The sequence below is a fragment of the Schistocerca gregaria genome, chromosome 2 (genome assembly GCF_023897955.1).
Source record: "Schistocerca gregaria isolate iqSchGreg1 chromosome 2, iqSchGreg1.2, whole genome shotgun sequence".
Lineage (NCBI taxonomy): Eukaryota > Metazoa > Arthropoda > Insecta > Orthoptera > Acrididae > Schistocerca > Schistocerca gregaria.
In genome coordinates this window covers 869,631,309-869,656,152 of record NC_064921.1, presented here as the reverse complement: position 1 = coordinate 869,656,152, position 24,844 = coordinate 869,631,309, and the positions used below count along the sequence as shown (strand labels likewise).

General features: G+C 40.0%; 1 protein-coding gene across 1 annotated transcript in view; it reads left to right on the top strand.

The window, feature by feature from the left end:
- The window catches only part of LOC126335262 (sialin-like), a 92,369-nt gene that overhangs the window by 42,858 nt on the left and 24,667 nt on the right, over positions 1-24,844 (top strand). Inside the window, exons 5-7 of the mRNA XM_049998306.1 lie at positions 10,144-10,364; positions 18,622-18,768; positions 22,671-22,803. Of these exons, the coding sequence (XP_049854263.1) occupies positions 10,144-10,364; positions 18,622-18,768; positions 22,671-22,803 (501 nt within the window). The remainder of the gene's footprint in view (positions 1-10,143; positions 10,365-18,621; positions 18,769-22,670; positions 22,804-24,844) is intronic.

Here is a 24,844-nt window from a genome sequence, read left to right as displayed (position 1 = left end):
GATTAGAACAACCCGGTCACTGAATTGCTCACAGTAACACACCCTCTGCCCTACCTTCCTATTCATAACGAATCCTACACCTGTTATACCATTTTCTGCTGCTGTTAATATTACCCGATACTCATCTGACCAGTAATCCTTGTCCTCCTTCCACTTCACTTCACTGACCCCTACTATATCCAGATTGAGCCTTTGCATTTCCCTTTTCAGATTTTCTAGTTTCCCTACCACGTTCAAGCTTCTGACATTCCACACCCCGACTCGTAGAACGTTATCCTTTCGTTGATTATTCAATCTTTTTCTCATGGGAACCTTCCCCTTGGCAGTCCCCTCCTGGAGATCCGAATGGGGACTATTCCGGAATCTTTTGCCAATGGAGAGATCATCATGACACTTCTTCAACTACAGGCCACATGTCCTGTGGATACACGTTACGTGTCTTTAATGCAGTGGTTTCCATTGGTTTCTGCATCCTCATGTCGTTGATCATTGCTGATTCTTCCGCCCTAGGACAAGAGAGTGCCCTGAACCTCTATCCGCTCCTCCGACCTCTTTGACACGGCTGTTGGCAGAATGAGGCTGATTTCTTATGCCGGAAGTCTTCGGCCGCCAATGCTGATTATTTATCAAACTTTAGGCAGTGGCGGGGATCGAACCCGGGACCAAAGACGTCTAGACCACAGGTGTACAAATTATAAACAGTCTTCGTTCCCTGTATTTTACCCCTGCCACCTTCAGAATTCGAAAGAGAGTACGCCAGTCAACACTGTCAAAAACTTTCTCTAAGTCTGCAAATGCTAGAAACGTAGGTCTGCCTATCCTTAATCTATCTTCTAAGATAAGTCGTAGGGTCAGTATTGCCTCACGTGTTTCAACATTTCTACGGAATCCAAACTGATCTTCTCCGAGGTCGGCTTCTACCAGTTTTTCCATTCGTCTGCAAGGAATTCGTGTTAGTATTTTGCAGCCGTGACTTATTAAACTGATAGTTCGGTAATTTTCACATCTTCAACCCCTGCTTAGATAGCTAACACATATCTACGAGAATCGTTGCGGCTATTCTGGCGATCTCGATACTTATTTTGTCTGGTAGTTGTTCGAGAAAAATCGTGAATATTCTACTCTTTTCTTGCACGAAGAACCTTCGATACGTAGCGTTATAAATACGGACTGTTCGCCGAATAGGAAGCTAGTTTACGTTCAGAAGCAGAAATACTATGAAGAATGAATAAGTAAAAAATCCAAGATATAGCAAGTGCAGATATGAAGGTTAGTCAAGAGTAAGAGTGATCAGTTCACTGTGAAGGATTAATAACAGTAATTCATAGTAATTTCTGTTTACACTGAGTGACATTATGGGCAAAATCTTACGAGACCCTAGCTTGGACGTCGCGATGGCAAAAGCTGAATTAGATTAGACGCTCCCGGTGTACGACGGCATGAGAGCTAATGCTAGTAGCCACTTTGCTCGTATTGTTGAAGAGCCGAAGGCAGTTATGGAAGAGTTAGACGAGGAGATGCGTTTTCCTTGTCTTACAGGCAGACAAAGACACAGGGAAAACTGCGATCATAATGATAACGGTTATACTCTGGCACATAAATTGAATCTGTGTTTAAACGAACTACCGTTCCTTGTAGAAGAATCACTCTTTGTGATTAAAAAGAGACTAATGGGAGAGATTCTGCAATACAAACAAACGAGATTAAACGCTCTTAATGATAGTGATTCTGTTATGCAAGCGTTGTCTGTTTGTCCTAGATCTGACTATCCTCCTTTGCACACGCTGTTCAAAATATTTGCTTGATTACCGGCATCTATTGCTGCAGTAGAAAGAAGTTTTTCAACATTGCGGCGCACAGAAACATGGCTGGGGTCGACAATGAAGGAGAATTGACTTAATGGTTCAAATCTGCTGAACACTCACCTTGACATTGACTGTCCTATTGATGCATAATTAACCAATTTGCCAGGAAGAATAGGAGCATAGAATTCATAATTTAAGGAAGAGAGCTACAATTGTAACTTTTTTATGTCATAAGATGGAATTGTTTTGTATATGTGTATAATCAGTTTAAATAAAACATTCTTACATTTTGCATGTGATTTGATTATTTTTTATTATGGTAAATGTAAACATAGCTCAATATATCTTTAGCGCCCCCTCCTCGAGGTTTTTATGTATCCTTCACCATATGAGTGGCTGCTCGAGTATTCTAGAATGTTCTTGAAACCATGAATAGCGTCAAATGGTCTGCAAATAACCAAACATAACCATTTCCAGTCAGTGACCTGTTAAGTTGGAGAAGAGGACCCAGAATGAAATTTTCACTCTGCAGCGGGGTGTGTGCTGTTATGAAATCTAAGGTAGGAGACGAGGTACTGGATGAAGTAAGGCTGTCAGGACGTGTCATGAGCCATGCTTGGGTAGCTCAGTTGGTAGAGCACTTGCCTGCGAAAAGCAAAGATCCCGAGTATGGGTCTCAGTCCGGCACACAGGAAGTTCCAAGAGGACCCATTTCTAGCAGGATAATAAAAGCTTGTTCCCAAGAAATAAGTTGGATTCTTAGCCACATATGTAATAGCTCCCTGAAACAGGTTTATTTTCCCAGATAGACTTTAGTATATCATTGTTAAACCACTGCATAAAAAAGGGGATACGTCTGATGTCAACAACTACTGCCCAATCTCTCTTCTGACTGCTTTATCCAAAATTCTTGAAAAAGTAATGTATTGTACAGTAGGTTCATACCTTTGTAAAAATGAAGTTTTAGCAAAACGTCAGTTTGGTTTCCAGAAAGGTTTTTCAATGGAAAATGCTATATATACTTTCACTAATGAAATATTAAATGCTCTGAGTAACCAGAAGTCACCCATTGGGATTTTTTGTGATCTATCAAAGGCTTTTGACTGTGTAAATCATGGAATACTTCTAGATAAGCTCAAGTACTGTGGTATGAATAGGACACTGCTCAAATGGTTTAAATCATACCTAACTGGCAGAGTGCAGAAAGTTGAAATAAACAGTTCACATAATGTGCAAAAAACTGGTGATTTCTCAGGCTGGGGAACAATCAAGAATGGGGTGCCGCAAGGTTCGGTCTTGCGTCCTCTGCTGTTCTTAACATATATTAATGACTTGCCATTCTATATTCACGAAGATGCAAAGCTGGTATTTTTTGCTGATGGTACAAGTATAGCTATCACACCCGACAGACAAGAATTAACTGGTGAAATTGTAAACGATGTTCTTCAGAAAATAATTAAGTGGTTCTCTGCAAATGGGCTCTCATTAAACTTTGACAAAACACAATATATACAGTTCCACACAGTAAATGGAATGACACAATTAATAAATATAGACTTCGATCTGAAATCGGTAGCTAAGGTAGAATATTCAAAATTGCTAGGTGTATGCATTGATGAGAGGTTGAACTGGAAAAAACACACTGAGGATCTGCTGAAACATTTGTGTTCAGCTACTTATGCTATTAGGGTCATTGCAAATTTTGGCGATATACATCTGAGTAAATTAGCTTACTACGCCTATTTTCATTCTCTGCTTTCATATGGCATCATATTCTGGGGTAACTCATCATTGACTAAAAGAGTGTTCATTGCACAAAAGCGTGTAATCAGAATAATTGCTAGAGCTCATCCAATATCATCCTGCAGACACTTATTTAAAGTACTAGAAATCTTCACTGTAGCCTCACAATATATATATATATATATATATATATTCACTTATGAAATGTGTTATTAACAATCCAAACGAATTCAAAAGTAATAGCCGTGTTCATGGCTACAACACTAGGAGAAAGGATGATCTTCACTACTCAAGGTTAAATCTAACTTTGGCTCAGAAGGAGGTAAATTATGCTGCCACAAAAGTCTTTGGTCACTTACCTAGTAGCATCAAAAGTCTGACTGATAGCCATATAGCATTTAAAAGGAAATTAAAAGAATTTCTTAATGGCAACTCCTTCTCCTCATTAGATGAATTTTTGGATATAGTAAGAGGGTAATTTCCCAACCCCCACAAAAAAAAAGAAATTAAAAATATTGAGTGTCCTGTAATATTTTGTCTAATGTAATATCTTGTATAGACACCTTTTATTAACCTGACACATTCCACATCATTACGATGTGTCATAGTCATGATCTATGGAACAAGTACTAATCTGTTACCAACTGAGATCGGGATTCATCTAACCAGGCTACGGTTTTTCAGTTGTCTAGGGTGCAACTGATATGGTCGCAAGCCTAGGAGAGGTGCTGCAGGTGATGTCGTACTGTTAGGAAAGTCGCTTGCATCTGTCTTCTACTCCCATAGCCCATTAATGCCAAATTTCCCCGCATTGTACTAATGAATATGTTCGTCATACGTCCCACATTGATTTCTGTGGCTATTTCGTACATCGCTCCTTGTCTATTAACACTGACAACCGCTGCGTTCGGACATTAAGTGAAGGCCGTCGGCCACTACGTTGTCCTAGGTGAAAAGTAATGCCTGAAATGTGGTATTCTTGATACACTCTTGACTCTGTGTATCTCGGATTATTGAATTCCCAAACTATTTCCGAAATGGAGTCTCCCATGCATCTAGCTCCAACTACCATTCGGCGTTCAAAGTCTGTTAGTTCCTGTCATGCGATCATAATCACACAGAAACCTGAGTACAAATGACAACTCCGCCAATGCACTGCCATTTTATACCTTGTCTACGTGGTACTACGGTCATGTCTATATGTGCATATCGCTATGACATGGTTTCCGACTTCTCATTGAAAAAGTAATGTATTGTACAGTAGCTTCACACCAGTTCCACACACAAACTTTCATTTGTGGAAACAGTTAAATTCATGTAATACTGCTTACCAACATAATCACTCTACTATAATAGAAATAAGGTGCTGAGAAGCATAAGGGCCAAACGAACACGATCGACAATACCACATTTAACTAAATATCAAAGAAACCACTGAGACAGCTTTATGTCAAAGCCCATATACACAAAGTGGGCCTGCAGCACGGATAAACCTAACACACCATAAGATCAACAGATATCAGAAGCATGAATAAATGCTACAGTCTCCCAATCAGCAATTATGTACTTTATGGTTTTCAATGCCTCAAATGGATAACTGTATGATAAAATCCAAAACTTAATATATGATATCTCATTCATAATCCCACAAGATAGGGTTTTCTGTTAGATAACTATAAAATGCATTGATGTCTTATCTAGTTTTACCGTATAGTGTGTGAACTGGCATAGCTGAGGAGTGTGCTACCATCTAGCAGCCCATAAGTGTACTTGGTTGTGATGGTGGGCCACTAGCCTGTCATCCACCTCCAGCATGAAGTTGCACTGAATCTCCAGTCCATAGACAACTGCCAGAAACCACCACTCATAGCAGCCAAAGGTGTGAGCCCAGATGGGGGTTTCTGGAACATAGTGCATCAATGGAAGCACACGAGGCAGGTGAAGGTCGGCAGCCAGAGCTGCAACACTGTTTGCAGATGATGCCCATGTAGCAAACTCTGTTGAGCACTTCTCACCAATAGGAGGGGACCATCTGCATTTTTAAGGCACATATGAGGTACTTTACCAATCCGTTGGACTGCAGATGAAATGGGGCACCACGATGTTGTGAATGCCATGCCACACCCAAAAGCTTTGAAAAGTCTGAGATGTGAAGTGTGGCCCTTTATCCATCATGAGGGTGTGTGTGTGTGTGGGGGGGGGGGGGGGGGGGGGGGGTAACCTTCAGTGGAAAAGATCTATGTGAAGGCACTCACAGTAGACTCCACCATCAAGGAGCAGCAGTTGCAACATAGAAGGGAGTAGTATGCACTAATAAACACCCACTGAGCCTATGAAACTTCACTAACAGGAAACAATGCTACTTTTCCACTGAAGGGGCAAGTGAACAACCTAAAATTAGCAGATGGTTTGTCTACTTGAGGGAAGCGGATGTCCACCATTGCATTTACACCATAATTAGCATGTTATAAGTTCATCAAGTGGCCAATGAATCTCAGTCAGTGAATTATGAAAACAAGCACATTAACACTTCAAAAACAATGGATGTAATGATAATAGTTCACATTCAAAGATTCATCAACATGATATTATTCCAAGCACAACTGGAAATGGTCACACGTCTGCCAGTGCATGAAAGCAGTTTGCTGACAAGTTATGTATAAGTGAATCCAGGAAAGACATTGCTTGGTGCTCAAAAGATGACCAGCTAATGGTATTTCAGAAGAACTGAAACACATTTCAGTCCTAACATCAAAATATTTCCAAAATGCCATACTCAGCTCACCTACCCATGCAGCACTTCACCACCTAAACAGTCTTATCTAATTGGTGTCCACTGGCAAAAGACTACAAAAACCTCTCTGCATGCTCTCAGACCCGTAAGTTGCATGACCACTGTCCTAGTCAAATCTCCATCTGTGACCAACCATGTTTGGTCACACGCAGTCAGTTATGTTCAATAATTAAATCTCATTCATTAAAACTACTTATCACAAAATTTAAAATATTCTTCAATTCATAATTGGTATAAAATTCACTTTTTTTGTTTCTAGATCATTACATCCTCAGAATCCACATACATTAGTCAAGAATCTTGCTATATTTTTTGCTTCCATATCAGTACTGCGTCATTCAAAAAAAAATTTTTTTAACACCAATTCCTAACATCTCACTCAAAACACAGTCAAACCTTATATGAATTGAAGTAGAACTGTTTCATTATGGATGACTTGTAATGACACTTATTTCTTCTAAATCACTTTTCTCTCTCATCAGAAAATTGTTGGGGAAATTTCCCACAGTAAGTTAAGTCTCAGCAGACAGTGCCACAGCTGTGATATGTATTATAATGCAGCAGTGCCCATTATCTTTCACAGTTGATCATGTACAGGAATGAGGAGTATGCATCAATGACGCCCTACCAAAGTGCATCCAAGAAAGGGCCTCCAAAACCCAGGTGGATGCATTTCCATGGCTGTGTGGATGTAGGCCATTGCAAGTAACATTGCTGTGGAGTGGCCTGGTGACCTGCACATTGGGATGCACAGGAACTAAGTTTTCAATTTCCCAGTCAACACTAGGCCAGCAGACATAGCGGTGAGCAAACTTCTTCATGTGTAGTACCCCACAGTGGCCACACTGCAAGAGGCAAAGTTTGTTTCGCTGAAGGTAAGCCAGAATGAACAGGTACAGCAAGTTGCATTGTCAAGAAGGTCACGCCACTGACAAGAGTCAATCTCTGGCACAGCACAAAATGATCATGGACTGGGTTTGACACTCAGGTCAGAGATCATTCTGGCCACCACCGCTGGATTGTTGCTGCACCTGGCAGAGAACAGGATTCATGCTGATAGTGTGAGTGATACATGTTCTTGTAATAGGAAAGCTGTCCATTGCCTGCTGAGCTTCCCCATCAAGACAAAAGCAAAAGATTTCCTCCTAGTGAAGCCAAGTTTGGGACCCATAAGGAGATGTGAGACAGCACATGTTGGAGTGTTGAGCCATCGGACTCCCACAGTGATGTCAGGAAGACCAATGCTTGAGTCAGTTCAGTTGGTCATGTTGGGAAAAAAAGAAAAAAGGAAAAAAAAAACAAGCAACACATGAAGGAAAGGGCTTGTGGGAAACAGCCCACCATGTTTGTGTGGTGTGTGGCTTATTGGCATGCTGCACCATGGCGATTTCCTGTTCCAAGTATGTGCCTCATTGTGAGTGTCCTATCCAACATGGCCTCGTGTTCCTATTTTTGTAATTCATAACCTTCTCTCCCAGCTACTACTGCAGTAAACTTTGAAGCACAACCTCCAAGAAAATGCTGGAAGTCATCATCAAATCTGCAAGAATCATGCATGAAAATCCAACTGCCATCATTACCAGTTGTTTACAAATTCCACACACAAATAAGAACATACATAAAGTTCTAACCACTCTAATTTGAACTCAGTTCCAAAATAGCATTGAAGTCCAGAGTATAAGGCAGGCCAAGTCCATGATACAAATCACAGTTTCTTCTGACAGACAAGTACAAGTTACTACAAGGAAGTACAATAGCGAATTGAGGAGTGCTCTCCACTCTGGGGTCAAATGGAGGTATTTGTTGATCAGTGTATCAAGTTGGTGCTGATAGCACTATTACTTTCCACATGTAAATAATCTAGTGGACAACATTATATTTCCTATGAGACTTTTCATGGTGATACTGTTGTGTACAGGAAGTCACAGTACTAGAAAATTGTAACAAAATTAAGGAAGACCTGCAGAGAATTAACGCTTGATGCAAGGATAGGAGTTGACTCTCAACATAAACAAATGTAATTGTCTATGCATAAATAAACAATGTAAATCAATGTAATACTTTCTGCATAAAGTGCAGAAAGTCCCATTATTGTATGATTAAATGATTGCAGAACAATCACTGGACACAGTCTCATCCAAAATATATGTGAGACTATCTGTGTACAGCAGTTTCAAGTGGAACACAAAACTAATTGCAGGTAAGGTAGATATCAGACTCAGATTCGTTGTAAGAATCCTTTAGAAAATGTAGTCTACAAACAAAGGAGGTAGCTTACAAAACTCTCTCTCAACCAGTGCTTGAATATTGTGCACCAATCTGGGGTCTATACCAATTAGAACTGATAGAGGAAACAGGGGAAATTCAAAGGACCACAGCATGTTTCATTACAGGTTCTCTTGGTAAGTGTAAAAGTGTCATGGAGAAATTAAGCCAACTCTGATGGCAGACACTGCAAGAGGGACATTTTGCATCACCATATGGTTTAATGTTAGAACTGAGAGAGTACATTTCTGGAACAGTCAATCAATATATTGTTTCCTGCCATTTATATTCTGGAAAAAGACATTAAAGATAAAATGAGAGAGCTTTGAGATCACATGGAGACTTACTAACAATCATTCACACTGTGGACGATTTACAGCTGGGGCAGGAAATGGTGAAGGTAACAGTGGTACACAAACTAATCTCTGCTGCATACCATCAGGTGGTTTTTGAAGTACAGATGTAAATGTAGTTTAAATCAAAACAAGAGGTAAAATTAAACTTAAGATGCAACACTGAAAAATGCAAGTAAATGTTTCTTGGTGTTTTAACAATAGACCTAGATGCAAGACCTGTCCCATACATCTTCCCACCACACCTACTCCAATCTGGTCCCTAACATCACCTATCCCATCAAGGGCAGGGCTACCTGTGGGACCAGCCATGTGGTCTACAAACTAAGCTGCAACAACTGTGGTGCATTCTATGTAGGCATGACAACCAACAAGCTATCTGTCCACATGAATGCCCACCTACAAACTGTGGCCAACAAACAAATGGACCACACTTGCTCAACACACTGCCTTCAAAGGTGGGAACTTTCCTTGCAATACATCCCACGTTCCCATAACCCTCCTGGCCTCAATCTTCATTAGTCACAGTCCTCACCCACCCAACCCCTTCCCTGTTCCCAGTGCTACACAGCCATCATTCCACCACCACACCTGGTCTTTTTATTTCTCTCCTTTTCTGCCACTTAACCCCCTCCCCCCAACCCCACCTCCTCCATGCCCTCCAACTAACTTGCAGCACTTCACTCTCTGCCACCTCCACCATACTAGCCCTCTACCTCCCCTCCCCCCCCCCCCCCCCCCCCAGCCACCTCCTTACCCCCACACAGTCACCACTCCCTTCATCCAATGGTGTTGCTGCTCGCAGTATGGTTTCAGTTACCAGAGACTGCATTCATGTGTGTGAGTTGCAATTGTGTGTGTGTGTGTGTGTGTGTGTGTGTGTGTGTGTGTGTGTGTGTGTGTGACTCAGCATCTCTGCTATGTGGTGAGTGCAACTTTCGTTCCCATAATATTGTTACATTCCATCCTCGATTTTCCATTGTTTGTTTCTGGGTGTTTTGATATTTATCTGTTGCATTATCCAGCATTCATATTCAGAGTTCTGTAAATTGTTGACACTGTTTTACTCTGAGTGAAAAAAAATTTAACATCAATTTTCCTTTACATATGTTATAATGCTGGATGTTAGTGTTTGTATGATTTAAGGTGAGCTTTGTTATTAGTTCTTTCAAAAATATTACAGGTAGTTCTGTGGGTGCTGCATTGACCTTTCCTCTATGTGGAATGATCATTCACTTTCTCAACTGGCAGGCAGTGTTTTATGTCACTGGTACAATTGGAATATTGTGGTTTATCAGCTGGTGGTGGCTTACGTATGACAACCCAATAGATCATCCCAGAATTAGTGAATCAGAGCTCAAACACATCCAAAATGGCATTGGCAACAGTATTTCTGAAAAGAAGGTGAGTATTATTGTAGCATAAAAATTAGTATCAGGAAAGGTTACATCACATACTGTTTTGATTTGAGACTGATGTACATATTGCTTTGGAAAATTTGGAAATTTGTGGTAAGGTTCTACGGGACCAAACTGCTGAGGTCATTGGTCCCTAGGCTTACACACTAATTAAACTAACTTACGCTAAGGACAACACACACACCCATGCCTGAGGGAGGACTCGAACCTCTGAAAGGGGGGCAGCCGTGCAAACATATTGATTTCATATATGTATATGTGAAAAACTTGTGTGTATGAAGTTAAGAATTAGTTAAGGAAACGCATTATTACCATTCATTAAGTCATGTAAATTCTGTAGTGAAAGGGAGCCTTTAGGTATATGTAATCAGTCAAATCATATACAGGGTGTACTTAACGTCCGAAACACTTTCAATTATTTATTGCAGAAGAACTAAACATTGTACAGATGTCATACATATTATATTATGAAGAGAAACTCTGAAAGTGTTTTTACTAACATTTGATATATGAACCATAAGTGACCCAGTAGATGTCAATACAGTAATCGAATTCTTGCCATACCCATCCCAGCATCGCATCGTCGACTGTGGCAGTTGCTTCTGTTTTCTCTCCTGGAGCTCTGCTACATCACATGGCAGAGGTGGTACATACACCAGAGCTTTAATGTGTCCCCACAGAAGAAGTCGCACTGAGTGAGATCTGGTGATCGGGGAGACTATTTCATTAAACAGTTGTCCCCTTCAGTAGCACACCCATCCATCATTGTGGCAGCTCCATGTTCAGGTATCCATGAACTTCACAATGAAAATGGGTTGGAGCCCCATCCTGCTCCAATTTAAGTGGTTTCATAGACAGCTTCCGTTGCAGGACTTTCCACACTGTCATTGGAGCCAATCTCACGGGATGGACGACGCACCAATTTCTCTGGACTCATGAATGTCTCTCGTATGTGCTCCACATTCTCTTTACTCACACTGGGATGTCCACTTCTCTTTGCCAGGCACAAACAACCCATCATAACGAATTTGTTGTGCAAGTGGTAAATGGCCCTTCTTTCTGGTGGCTTCTTACCGTACTTGGTTCTAAGCATTCATTGAACAGCTGTAACACACTTGTTTTTGTTGAACTCCAACACACAGAAAGCTCGCTCCACACCTGAACTATGTTTGTGACTAGTGCTGACTATTGGCAGATTACCAAACTCACTTAATAAACAAAGTATGCACACACATTGGTTTATCAATGAAAAAACTGTCTAAAATATCACCATCATACTTAACTTCAACCCAAGTAACCATAAACATCCTACATGTCAAATCATTATGAGGAGAGTAACAGTCCAAACCGCTCAGTAACCAACACAGAGCTGCATCTACATGAACATTTGCAGCCATAAGGCATGTTTCACCAGAAATAACAACTACACTAGCTAAGACAAAGTTGAGCTGACCACCACAAAATACAGTTTGATAATGAAGGACATCAATTATTTTATCACAATCATTGTTCATATTATAATTCATCTCATCATCAATAACCGATTTATAGATGTTAGGATGTCTGTGATAGACATGATGAACACATCTTAGCTATATTTCAGTGAAACAGTAACTCGCAGCTGTGTGGTTGTTTCTATGGGATTGTACAAAGAGGATGACATCAGCTAGAGGCAAATTAAGCATGCAAAGTTGAAACTGGATGCTTATTCCAGAAGTGAAAATAAAGTTTTCTAGATGCAACTGCTTTTTCCTTTTCTGACAATGATAGTTATATTGAGGTCTACATCATTTGAAGCAAGAATACCTCTCACAACCATTCCTCCTATGCATACACCACCTTCATTGGTTTTCATCCCAAAACAGGCAGTGGACATTTATGGAATGCAAGCATCGCAGTGTTTCTGTTTGGCTCCCCAGCAGCTTCTCAAGAAATTTCTGTCTTGCCTTCAGACGGTCACAGTCATTCCATCCATTTCAGTTGGTTTCACTTCCGTGCCTGCTGACCCATGCAGCACATGTGGTCAACGCTTTGCCTACCCACACCCCTCCCCACACGGGGACCTTGGGTGACACACTGCACTGACCTCCTTTCTCACATGGTGTTCTCAATCAATATCTCATGCTCACAACTGTGGAGGTACCATTGCAACCAGCCACATTGCTGTCCCTCTTCTGATGTATATTGAGCCAGCGAACTTCTATGCAACATGTCCCAGTGGGTAGATTTCCCAATTACCACAGCTCCAAAAGGAAAAGGCAAACATGTGGTACACTCTGGTTGATAAAATTTTCAACATATATGGCATCATAAATAATGACACTTGATTGTTATGTTTGGTCATCCACCTTCATGACCATAACAACCTCATTAGTGACCTGATTTTGAGCACTTCTGCACAATCCAAACATGCTACCACAAAGCCAGTTATCATTGAACATCTGTTGCATCCTCCCACAGAAGCAATTCATCATATCATCAATGAGGAGCAAGTCAGCAAACAGATCGCCTTCACAGTTGTGGTGACATCTCTGGGCATGAGTTGGTTCAGAGGTCAAGCCAGACATCACCCTGTGTACATTATGGCTTTTTAAGCTATGACATGATATACAAGTTCAGCTGCTCTAACACTCAGCAGACCCCTTAGAAGCTGCTGGATCAGGCGCACAGAATTGTCCATCATCAGCAGCTACTTCCAACCATGAGCCCTTTGGTGAGAAGGTTGGTAAGAGTGTTTACATCACCTGTTCATCTCCGATTGCTCAGCTGGCAGAGGTTGCATGAGAGCTCACACAGTACAGCAAAACACCCTACTGCCATGTGGTAACTGGTCACTAGCACAACCTGTGCTGGTTCCCCCTTCCACACCATCTGCCAACCCCCCACCCAATCACATGCCACATCTCCTGCGTAGCAAAACACATAGTGTGGGTGGCAAACACATTTTTTTAACCCGCACTGTCCATCTGCTACAGAGTGCTGTTACATGTAACAGTCGCTGAACATGATGGTCTCTCCAAGCCAAAGATTTTGTGTCTTAGATGGCACTAACTACCTCCTTTGGTGACTATCAATAGTCCACAAATCCTCTACGATGACAAATGTCAAGACATTTGGGCTCCAATTCCTGCTATCCTGTCACAAAGTAAGCTTGTGGTCTGATGTACACAGTTTATTTACACATAAAATTCACATCCTTTCCTTTCTTTAGGTAATTTCTCTTACCTCCAATGAGCATAGGGATACGTACCCACAACTTCATCTAGTGCTTCAGTTGTTGTAGTTTTGTGCAACAGGCATGGTCACACATATTTACAAGAATACTGTGGAAATTAATGCATCTTTTATTATAAAAAATTACAAAAACATGATGGATTCACAGAGATTACAATCTTTTAATACACTCCTGGAAATGGAAAAAAGAACACATTGACACCGGTTTGTCAGACCCCCCATACTTGCTCCGGACACTGCGAGAGGGCCGTACAAGCAATGATCACACGCACGGCACAGCGGATACACCAGGAACCGCGGTGTTGGCCGTCGAATGGCGCTAGCTGCGCAGCATTTGTGCACCGCCGCCGTCAGTGTCAGCGAGTTTGCCATGGCATACGGAGCTCCATCGTAGTCTTTAACACTGGTAGCATGCCGCGACAGCGTGGACGTGAACCGTATGTGCAGTTGACGGACTTTGAGTGAGGGCGTATAGTGGGCATGTGGGAGGCTGGGTGGACGTACCGCCGAATTGCTCAACACGTGGGGCCTGAGGTCTCCACAGTACATCGATGATGTCGCCAGTGGTCGGCGGAAGGTGCACGTGCCCGTCGACCTGGGACCGGACCGCAGCGATGCACAGATGCACGCCAAGACCGTAGGATCCTAGGCAGTGCCGTAGGGGACCGCACCACCACTTCCCAGCAAATTAGGGACACTGTTGCTCCTGGGGTATCGGCGAGGACCATTCGCAACCGTCTCAATGAAGCTGGGCTACGGTCTTGCACACCGTTAGGCTGTCTTCCGCTTACGCCCCAACATCGTGCAGCCCGCCTCCAGTGGTGTCGCGACAGGCGTGAATGGAGGGACGAATTGAGACGTGTCGTCTTCAGCGATAAGAGTCGCTTCTGCCTTGGTGCCAATGATGGTCATATGCATGTTTGGCGCTGTGAAGGAGAGCGCCACAATCAGGACTGCATACGACCGAGGCACACAGGGCCAACACCCGGCATCATGGTGTGGGGAGCCATCTCCTACACTGGCCGTATACCTCTGGTGATCGTCGAGGGGACACTGAATAGTGCACGGTACATCCAAACCGTCATCGAACCCATCGTTCTACCATTCCTAGACCGGCAAGGAAACTTGCTGTTCCAACAGGACAATGCACGTCCGCATGTATCCCGTGCCACCCAACGTTCTCTAGAAGGTGTAAGTCAACTACCCTGGCCAGCAAGATCTCCGGATCTGTCCCCCATTGAGCATGTTTGGGACTGGATGAAGCGTCGTCTCACGCGGTCTGCACGTCCAGCATGAACGCTGGTCTAACTGAGGCGCCAGGTGGAAATGGCATGGCAAGCCGTTCCACAGGACTACATCCAGCATCTCTACGATCGTCTCCATGGGAGAATAGCAGCCTGCATTGCTGCGAAAGGTGGATATACACTGTACTAGTGCCGACATTGTGCATGCTCTGTTGCCTGTGTCTATGTGCCTGTGGTTCTGTCAGTGTGATCATGTGATGTATCTGACCCCAGGAATGTGTCAATAAAGTTTCCCCTTCCTGGGACAATGAATTGACGGTGTTCTTATTTAAATTTCCAGCAATGTAGCTGTTAGTTGCACCTCATTTTCTCTTTACTTCAGATTGTAGTGCAATTTATGTAAATAGGCTTACAGTCCAGTCACACAGTGGCCGGAAACAGTTTAGAAAATTTGCCCATTTATATTTTTTGGGTTGTTATTATGAACATCAATTTTGACATGTGCATAAAAAGATGAAGTTACAAAAAGAAAAAAAAGGCATATTTTCTTCAAGTTTCTTGTTCTTAGCTTGAAAAAGATGCATTTTTGAGTAAGATCATTCATCACTAAATTAAGCAGGGCTTAATTCCCCACAGTTACGATCCTGAGAATTTTCTTTGACTGATGCATCATTTTGGATGAAGCACACATTGAAATAATAATGAGCTGGGAAGCATTGTTTGGAATCTGCACTGTTTGCTTTTTATTTCTGCATTCATCCATTCATTCATTCATTCAAACCAGTCACTCCCTTCACTCTCATTATCTTTCTCCCTGTCTCAATGTGTGTAGCTTAAGCCTCTCACTAGACTGGTACTTGGGGCTCTTTTGTCTGATTTCCTCACCTTTCCCTCATTATTTTCCATCAGGCTTACCTTAGTTTCAAGAATGCTCATTAGCTATTCTTGCTCTCACTCTCATTGTACTCACTGGATTGGTTTTTATGAAATTAAATATCAAAGAAAGTGAATCTAAATCATTTTATTTGCAATTTTATTTCACGAGGGTTAGGTTACTGAAGAGTGTATGGGATTCTGGATACAGATCGTAATATACTTAATGAACAGTTCCCAGGTTTCTATATACACATATATATTTCACCATAAAGACTGATACACGTGAACAGTGCATGAAGTACAAAGGCAGACTGAATTAAACATGGTGGCTCATCACAGCAGTTAATATTCCTAAGATTGTAATTTGTGTGGTCGATGTGACCTATCGATGCCATAAGTGGAAGTAAAGTAACAGAAGTTAAATAAAACAGTTATAAATATTTTTAGAGAATGTTTGAAAAGAAAGGGTGGTAAGAATGTTTATTTCAATATGAAACATGATTAATGACAAGGAAATACTAACCCCCAAGAGACATCACACTAATGAGTAAGGTGGTGTAGAGCTGGTCACCTCAAAATGTACCAACTCCCACAGTAATATTATTGAAATGAAGGCAGCTTTAGAGAAAATAAACTTTGTTATTGCACTTTCATTCACTTAATTGGAGAAGAGCATGTTAAGCTAATAATTTTAATGACTTGTCTTAGATGCATTGTCTAGAAGAGATTTCCTCTATTGATGTCATCATAACTATGACCCACATTCTGATTTCAAAATTAAAACACACATCTTCTTCTTGACTGTTTATTTCATTCAAAAATAACTAGTTCACATTGAACATTGACACTGGCTTGCATTTCAATATTAGCAATAGTCAAACTCCACTTGTGTCTACTACTCCATGACTCATTGTCAGAACATACTATTTACAAAAACTGGTCATAACATGTCTCATAACTACAATTGTTCACATCTGTTTGCTTCATATGTTACCGAACTTGAGACCAAAGGAAAACCTACATCAAAGATAAAATTCAAAGAAGTAACATTGGTCTGAAAAATATAAACTGTGATGAGAACAGTGTGTAATAAAAATTAGAAATTCATGTGTTATTATGAAATACATGTTATATTGGTATTTATACATCCTATTTTATTATTTCTGTATTTTTAAATATCCTTGTATGTTCCAGGGGTGTCTTATTATATTTTCATTCCGGGCTTACCAAATGTTCTTATTGACATTACCTCTGATAAGGGAACAGTAATAAATAAAAAGTGTGTTTTTAAACCAAGCTCACACAAAAAGCCGAAAACTCCACAAATCAACCAAAAGGGGTATCAGGTGGATAAATTTTGAGAGACTGGTATCAATGGATTCAATTTTGAAAAGAGAGAAACAGCCCATGAATGTTACAAGCTCTGTCATTGATAATAAACTCAGTTTGATGAGGAACGGCATCCAAATTTCTTCAGTTGTAGTGAATCCATCTGAAGCCATTCAGTGATGATCATAAAGAGGGGAAGTTGATTTCTACACATCACCTATTATTCCAAGAAGTTCCAAAAATTAGTGATTTATAAGGCCAAACGAGGTGTGATACAGTGTCTGGGTGTTTTTCAAACCAGGAACGTATGCATGGACTCTTGTGAAAATGACTGCTGTCGTCTTGGAAGACAAGAGTGTCCACAGTATACCCACAATGAAAATGTGGTAGAAAGTACAACACTGGTCACTGATAATGTTGAAATAAATAACCTGGTTTACTTTCACAGTAACCTGAATGAGTGAGACTAAGTCATGTTGGATAAAACACCCTTAAAGCGTGACAGAACCACCTCTGGCCTGAAGTACATGCTCCTCACACTGTGTGCTAAACACATCATTGGCACAATAAAACACTCAATGTATTACATCATTTGAGAAGGGGCAGCTTGTGACTCACTGGACCACAGTAACTGTCTCCAGTTAGCTATGTCCAAATTCTGTGTTATTTAGCCCACTGAAGACATGCAGATTTGGCCATGCACTTCCCTTCACAATGATCAATTGGAAACTGATTGAGATGTTCCAGTATTCACTGAAAGCACCTATTCCTACGAGTTTGAAACCAGTCATCATAGACAAGATATGACACACTTCTCTGCTCTTGGTCAGTTAGGATCTTTTGATGACCACTGTTCTTAAGTCATATTATGTGACTAATGACAGTGTCTAGTGACAATTAATTGTATTAATTTGACATCTGCATTTTAACTCCATGAGCCCACCACTACACATGTGTCTGTATGCCACAGATGGAGTAATATTCATGGAGGGTGCTGAACTCAACAGAGGGTGCCCATTTAGAGGCTGCCTTTGCACATGGACTGCCACACCAATTTTTTATATAAAGTTAGTAATATGAACTAGCAATCTCTAGTGCAAAACACTCTTCTTAAGATGGCTGAGTAGTTACCAGCCAAAATATTGAGGCAAGAAGTTAACGTCACCCAGATGAAATCCTGAAAAACTTCGTGGAATACTCTTTAAGCCATAAAAATTTCAATAATCACAATAGAAAGATGTTACTCAAAAAATGCACAGCTTTGAAGTTATGAGCAAAAATTTTGAAGCCTGAATTTTTTGTGGATCTTTCTATCTTTTTTGTATTTGTGAGGTGCCATAGTTGAAATTTAGAGTCAGTACCACAAATACCATTTGCAAAGTTTCAGAGTTTCTCTGAAACTTGACAAGTCCATTTTATGCTGTTCTGTTGTCATTTGGGACAGGTAAAAATAGTTTTCAGCAAAGAATGACCCCCATTTCATAACAAAAAACTAATGTTTAATTTAATAATTCTTCCTCATATTTGAATATGTAATTGATAGACACTTTTCTCTTGCAGCTTCCTATTCCCTGGTTTAAAATTCTTACAAATTGGCCACTGATGGTGAATATATTGCTTGCATGGGGATGTTTATGGGGAATGTTCACCCTTTTAACCCAAGCACCTACATATTTCTATAATGTTCATGGATGGAGTGTACAGAAGGTAGTAATATGATCATTATCTGTTTTCCATTTTATGTGATATTTGTGTTCTTAATCATGTGTCCATATTATTAAGAAATACATGCAAACACACTGCACTGCTGCTGTAACTAAATGTACACCAGTTACTGTAGTACATAAAACATTGCAGATAATATTGAATGAACAGATCCAAACAAATATACCACACTCCTAAACATAATACAAATATGAGACAAAGGCTATTACTTAGGATCTCAAAAATTCAAGTCAAGTTGTAAACCAAGATTGAGCATCTAAAAGGATTTTCTGTAAGTTTTTAGAAAATTTCTTGCAGTGCAGTGAACACTGGTAATCTTATAGATTACCTGAAAAAAGAGTGAGTGATTTTTCATCTGATCTGAAAACTGTGTGGATGAAAATACAATGAAAGTTAAAACATCACAAAAGATTAATTTTCTGAGATATTGTAGTAGATGTCTCAGTGCCTTTCACAGTTATTCTGATTACTGTGTTGCTTCTGCACACTAATATTTTCACTGATGGAATGTACTCTAAAAATTCTAATTTCCGGTGGATTCTGTAACATTTAATGCTCAATTGCTGGTGTCCTCTTCCTCACTTCAGTGGCAATATTAGGCATGTGTGATTGGTTTCCAGTAATGTATCTTCAGAGATAGCTCTTTCAGAAATAACCTAATAAGAATTTAATTGATAGTCAATAAAGATGTTTCTTAATTATTGATATTCAGCAGGTATATGTTAAGTAAAATAGTAATGGTTTACTAAATAAGCGTAATTACCATAATTTTTATCTGTTTTTATGTTTCTCAAAAGTACCCAAGTATTTATGTGGTAAGTAGATTAATGTAAAATTCACACACAGCTTGAACAGTGAATGTTTCTTAAAAGTTAACTTTTAAGATCAAGGTCCAGAATGGTGCTCTGCCTTTCACAGACATTGTTCTCTCAATACATCCATCTGATTTGTCTATATGGATGGGTTTGGAGTCTAAACTTTCCACTGTTACCTCTAGATTCTTCTATACATCACAGAGGCTTCCCTAAGCCATTGTGGAACTAACCACAATGGGGAAAGGGGAGGGCAGGGATTATGAGTTTACCTCACTGCCAGATTGTGCCTGTAATGAAGGCTATTATTCCTCTGTCTGTAATGCACTCTGTAATTCAGTTTTGATAATTCAAAACTATATAATAAACTTGAATTGTGATACATTGCTGGAAGTCCAGTGTTCTACTGTATGTGCTCAAATGCTTCAGTTGGAAGATGCCATTAAAACTTCAACATTTGAGTTCCAATATTTTTTTGGTGCTTTATATTAACATATCACAAATCCTCTACACAATCTATAAAGAACTAAAAGTAAGATCTTGTAAATTGATATTGATGAAGTGTTGTAAATTTATTCCGCTTATTTTGACCCAGGCATAGGAAATGAACACAAAAATATGCAATACTCTTCTGCCATTTTCACAAATGAGGCATATTTTGAGTGTTGGTCTTAAAGAAGTACTTCAGCAATTATGAGTTAAGAGAACAGAACTAAGAAAAAGAGATTATTTAGCAGTGTTATTAACATTGAAAAATTTTTCATTTTTGCATTGCATTTTTTGAGTAACACCATAAAAAATACAGGTTATTATAATTAAAGTTAAACTTTCAAACCGCTGTAGAAATAACGCCACTGGTCAGAATGATGTCAAATTGCAATGGAGTATTATCAAAGAAAGGGGAAACATATGGCAGAAGAAAAATAAATAGTTACAAAATGTAGCAATAGATGTTGCTGTAAGCATCACAATTTAATAGTGGTCAACTACAAATGACAAATGAATCATACAACAATGCCTAAGGTGTATGTTTGACATTAAACAAACTGTACTACTCAGTATGCTTGGGTGTACAAGTGTGATACCGTTAGTTGGGTAAGCCCATCTGGCATGGCAAGGTCATGCCACATTGGATGGGAAAAATCAGTTTGTAACTGTCCTGAAACCAAAAATCACATAAAAAGCAGCACTCACATCGGTTTTTAATTGTTGAGGCCAAAAACCACATAAAAAGCATCAATCACATTGGTTTTTAACTGTCCTGAGGCCAAAAACTGCATAGAAAGCATCACTCAAAATGAAATCAGATTATTAATTTCCACATGACTGGTGCAAAACCTGTTCAATATTCTGTCCACAGTTTTCTGCAACATGTTGAAATCAAGAAACAGCATGTTGCACAACTGTCCGGAGTGTTTCCAGGCCACGTTCAGAACGTGTTGTGCAATGCACGCCTTCAATGCAGCTAAGTTTGCAATCGGAAAACTGAACACAACATCTTTTAGATAGCCCCACAGCTAGAAGTCACACAGATTAAGATCAGGTGATCAAGATAGTCAGGCTGCAGGGAAATGGCGGCTGATAATTCTAGCATTTATGAACTGGCACTTCAGCAGCTGCTTAACTGGATTTGCAATGTGTGGAGTGCACTATCTTGCATAAAAATGATCCCAGCCACACATCCATGCTGTTGGAGAGCTGGAAAGATGGGATTGCACAAAAGACACTCATAGCGCTTACCATTGATGGTACAGGTAGCAGGACTAGAAGCACCTGTCTCTTCGAAAAAATGTGGCCCTATGATAATTGATGCCATAAGCTGACAGCACACAGTGACATTTTCAGGATGAAAAGGTACTGGTTGATTTGTGTGTGGATTTTCTGTTTCCCATATTTGACAATTCTGTGTATTGACATATCCTGTCAGATGGATGTCACAAAATCTTCCATGGCCAATCATTGTCCACTTCCACCATGCAAGCAAAAAGTTCTAAATCAAAGGTATCTCTTACTCGCCCATCAACAGGAAGCAACTTGTGCACATGCTTGATTTTGAATGGATAGCAAAGAAGGATATTTTGTAGGATTTTATGCACCCTGCTAATGGGTAAGTCCAATGTTCGGGCAATTCTCTGTGCACTACATGTTTGCACACCACCACTCATCTCCTCCTGCATTGCTGTGGCTATTGTTTCCACTGATGTTGAATCAGTTCGTTTCCTCCCTCTATCAAGTTGCACATCAAAAGAACCCATTTTTAGAATTTCTGAATCATTTTCTCCTGATCCCCAGCAGTTATCAGACCAACACCTTTTTTCAAACCCTTCAGTGCCCAGAACTTCTGCAGAGCAATGTGTGCACAGTCATCATTCTTGTAATACAGCTTCACAAGCAGAGCATGATCCTGCATTGAGACAGTCATGGCAAACATTGCAGACATGAAAGGAGGAAAAGCTGTGCACCCAGAGTGTTTACACCAACTTCCACAGGTCGTGCGTATGACAGGTGTTTTCATTTACATATTCTGACACATACAGCACCATCTATTGATCAATTTTCAGACTTTTTTTTTCTTCTGCCATATGTATTCTCCCTCCTCTGATAATATTCCATTACAATTTGATGTCATTCTGACCAGTGGTGTTATTTCTACAGCATTTTGAATATTTAACTTTAATTATAATCACCCTTCAAATGAACATGTGCAAGAAGTGGAACGTAAGACTAAGACTACAAAATATGTGATTTAGAAACTTTAATCCAAAGATTGGAAATTATTTGGTTGCTGTCTTTTCAATATTTCAAAGATTTTCTCTATGTTATATGTGAACATTGAAGATATTTCTAAAATTTATTCAATATTTGTCCACATTACCATCTGCAAGCTCACTCAATACATAGAAGACATTAGTAGATCTTTCACTTACCCCAGACTCAAGTGCTTCTTTGGTTTCTGCTGTGCACGAGTCCATATAAGTTCAGGATACTGGCTACTTTCTTCACATCATGTTTCTTATATGTGCTTAAGATATTTACTTGTGTTATGTAAGTGCATATATTTTGCCTGTTTAGGTTGGCTTTTTCTCTGGTCTTCCCCATATTTGTCGAATGATTTTAGCCATCACAGTTGGCCATCTGTGTGACCACTTGCTGTCAAGTGGAAAACTATCAGTTACTGCAGTTCGAAAGTTTGCTGGTTTTATAAGTAAGTAAATCTATTCTTTTGAGTTGTTTCTATGAAATATTGAATTTCACATTAATATTGATGCTGATATGGAAAATTTTTATACCCATGAGGAAAGCTCTTACACTATTTATTTTATGCTGGTTAATTAACTAGCCCCCCCCCCCCCCCATGAACCATAGACCTTGCCGCTGGTGGGGAGGCTTGTGTGCCTCAGCAACACAGATAGCCATACCGCAGGTGCAACCACAACGGAGGGGTATCTGTTGAGAGCCCAGACAAACGTATGGTTCCTGAAGAGGGGCAGCATCCATTTCAGTAGTTGCAGGGGCAAGAGTCTGGATGATTGACTGATCTGGCCTTGTAACACTAACCAAAATGACCTTGCTGTGCTGGTACTGTGAACAGCTGAAAGCAAGAGGAGCGAAAAGCTATTTACAATTTGTACAAAAGCCAGATGGCAGTTATAAGAGTCGAGGGATGCGAAAGGGAAGCAGTGGTTAGTTACGGAGTGAGACAGGGTTGTAGCCTATCCCTGATGCTATTCAATCTGTATATTGAGCAAGCAGTAAAGGAAACAAAAGAAAAATTCGGAGAAGAAATAAAAACTTTAAAGTTTGTCAATGACATTGTAATTCTGTCAGAGACAGCAAAGGACTTGGAAGAACAGTTAAATGGAATGAACAGTGTCTTGAAAGGAGGATATAAGATGATCATCAACAAAAGCAAAATGAGGATAATTGAATGTAGTCAAATTAAGTCGGGTGATGTGGAGAGAATTAGATTAGGAAATGAGAAGCTTAAATAAGTAAAGGAGTGTTCCTATTTGGGGAGAAAATAACCAATGATGGTCAAAGTAGAGAGGATATAAAATGTAGACTGGCAATGGCAAGAAAAAGCGTTTCTGAAGAAGAGAAATTTGTTAACATCGAGTATAGATTTAAGCGTCAGGAAGTTGTTTCTGAAAGTATTTGTATGGAGCGTAGCCATGTATGGAAGTGAAACATGGACGATAAATAGTTTGTACAAGAAGAGAATAGAAGCTTTTGAAATGTGGTGCTACAGAAGAATGCTGAAGATTAGATGGGCAGATCACATAACTAATGAGGAGGTACTAAATAGGATTGGGGAGAAGAGGAGTTTGTGGCACAACTTGACTAGAAGAAGGGATTGGTTGGTAGGACATGTTTTGAGGCATAAAGGGATCACTAATTTAGTATTGGAGGGCAGTGTGGAGGGCAAAAATCGTAGAGGGAGACCAAGAGATGAATACACTAAGCAGATTCAAAAATATGTAGGCTGCAGTAGGTACTGGGAGATGAAGAGGCTTGTACAGGATAAAGTAGCATGGAGAGCTGCATCAAACCAGTCTCAGGACTGAGGACCACAACAAACAACAATTAATTAGCCGTGTCCGGTTCTTTGCATCATGAAGGAGAACTTTAAGAGATGTGGAATGGTTTTATTCAATTGACACAAGGTCACACAACGCTGTAATAAACACTTTTGAAACAGAATAATGAAAAGCACCAAAGAATGAAGCCACATATTATTATTATTATTATTATTATTATTGCTCTTATTGTGAAACAAATACATGAGAATTTACTCCATGAAAAAAATCTTAACTAAGAGTAGGAATGTTACAAAGAGCTATTCCAGAATGCACCTAGAATGATTTGGGACAATCATGGAAAAATCAAATTTGTACAAGCAAAAAGAGTGTTAGAAATGAATTCTTCTCTCATTCCTTGGGAAGAGCAAATTCTGGCCATATTCAAAAATGAAAAGCGTAAGTGGAACCTAATATTCTATCTATCCCCAAATGAATAGATATCTATGATATCTGCTTAGCTTCAAACTAAATCAGCAATAATTTTTTTTAAGTCTGTAAGATTTTGTAGCAGATGTAATGGACTTATACTACACTGAATTGCCAAAGAAACTGTTACAGGCATGTGTATTCAAATACAGAGATATGTAAGCTGGCAGAATATAGTGCTACCATCGGTAATGCCTATACAGGAGTGTCTGGCACAGTTGTTAGATTGGTTACTGCTGT